Source organism: Nanorana parkeri, unplaced genomic scaffold, assembly GCF_000935625.1.
Source record: "Nanorana parkeri isolate BGI_ZX_2015 unplaced genomic scaffold, ASM93562v1 scaffold947, whole genome shotgun sequence".
Taxonomy (NCBI): domain Eukaryota; kingdom Metazoa; phylum Chordata; class Amphibia; order Anura; family Dicroglossidae; genus Nanorana; species Nanorana parkeri.
In genome coordinates this window covers 470,612-472,345 of record NW_017307215.1, presented here as the reverse complement: position 1 = coordinate 472,345, position 1,734 = coordinate 470,612, and the positions used below count along the sequence as shown (strand labels likewise).

The following is a 1,734-nucleotide window of genomic DNA, read 5'->3' as shown; positions in this document are numbered from 1 at the left end:
AATCCAGGCAGACGGACACCCCAGTAATCCAGGCAGACGGACACCCCAGTAATCCAGGCAGACGGACACCCCAGTAATCCAGGCAGACGGACACCCCAGTAATCCAGGCAGACGGACACCCCAGTAATCCAGGCAGACGGACACCCCAGTAATCCAGGCAGACGGACACCCCAGTAATCCAGGCAGACGGACACCCCAGTAATCCAGGCAGACGGACACCCCAGTAATCCAGGCAGACGGACACCCCAGTACTCCAGGCAGACAGACACCTATCTTGTATGTCTGTAAATCCAGTTCTGAGAGTAACACAGCTCTGTCACACGGCACAGCCCAGTCTGGCAGCCATTATTTCACCCATTATACAGCTCACCCATTATACAGACAGACTGGCGCCCTCTCACCCATTATACAGACTGGCGCCCTCTCACCCATTATACAGACTGGCGCCCTCTCACCCATTATACAGACTGGCGCCCTCTCACCCATTATACAGACTGGCGCCCTCTCACCCATTATACAGACTGGCGCCCTCTCACCCATTAGACGGACGGTCGGTTTCCTCACCTGCTCAGCTTTCAGCGTCAGTTCGATGAAGATTTGTTGCAGTTTTTCATTCACAAAGTTGATACAAAATTGTTCAAATCCATTTTTCTGTGAGACGAGATGACAATTATAAAGTGACATTTTACACCCCCTCCCCCAATAGCAAATATCGCCCACGGGGGCCGTGCCCATGTACAATGAGGTCTCACCTGAAATATCTCAAATCCATAAATATCTAAAACGCCGATATTATATTCCTCCGCGTCCTTCCGCATCGCCTTGTTCACCGCCTGCCAAGAGAGAAGAGAACCGGATAGGACCTGGGCGCTATACACGGAGAGGGACGTACAGAGGAATCCGAGCCATTGTTAGGATGCAGTGGTGGGATCAAGTCCTTCAGCACCCAAACTGAAAGGGCCCCACGCCACCAAAACCCGCCCCCTTCCCTGCATTACTCCAGCAGCATAGGTTGGGGGTCATGCCCCTTTTGCACCCTTGTCTTGTTGAAGAAATCAATGCAGACGCCTCTACTGCCCACCCCTCGGCACGGCCAATGCCTCTTCTGCCCACCCCTCGGCCCGGCCAACGCCTCTTCTGCCCACCCCTTGGCCCGGCCAGAAGAAAATTTTCTACAAGATTACAATTCTGGACTTTTACAGACAGAAGAGGTCTAGTTGGTGCCCCATTCCCCCCCTCCCCTCCATCTCACCTCCACCAGGTAATCGAAGAGCCGGGTGTAAAGGGCTTTGGTAAGCGCGTCGCGGGTGAAACACGCCTGTTCCACGTTCAGAGTCACGTCGATCACCTCCGACTTTCCGCCCCATTTACTGTCCATCTTCCGGCTGGTCAGCTTCTCCTGCAGCCGCGTCTGGTCAATGCCCAACAGGTAGGAAGGGAAGGCCAAGACTGAGGAGAGACAGACAGAGAAGATCAGGAGGGGATGTGATTGGTTCTGTACTATATAGAGACACGAGGAGGTCACCTCAGCTGTGCCAAACACAAAAAGATTCATTGGAGTAATATATAGATATAATGACCGGCGACACCCACACCCGCTGAACCCCTGAGACTGGCAGCAATATATCTAACAAATATCAGAAGACCACAAGGATCGAATAAGGGAACACTCCCATCAATCTAGAAGATTCCCACAGCTCTGCCTTACAGCTTGGAGGTAGGGTGAAGACGTCG

General features: G+C 52.9%; 1 protein-coding gene across 1 annotated transcript in view; it reads right to left on the bottom strand.

The window, feature by feature from the left end:
- The window catches only part of LOC108795205 (unconventional myosin-Ie-like), a 20,996-nt gene that overhangs the window by 10,859 nt on the left and 8,403 nt on the right, over positions 1 to 1,734 (bottom strand). The window contains exons 10-12 of the mRNA XM_018566408.1: positions 1,253 to 1,449; positions 753 to 833; positions 565 to 651 (exon numbers count right to left, since the gene is read on the bottom strand). Of these exons, the coding sequence (XP_018421910.1) occupies positions 565 to 651; positions 753 to 833; positions 1,253 to 1,449 (365 nt within the window). The remainder of the gene's footprint in view (positions 1 to 564; positions 652 to 752; positions 834 to 1,252; positions 1,450 to 1,734) is intronic.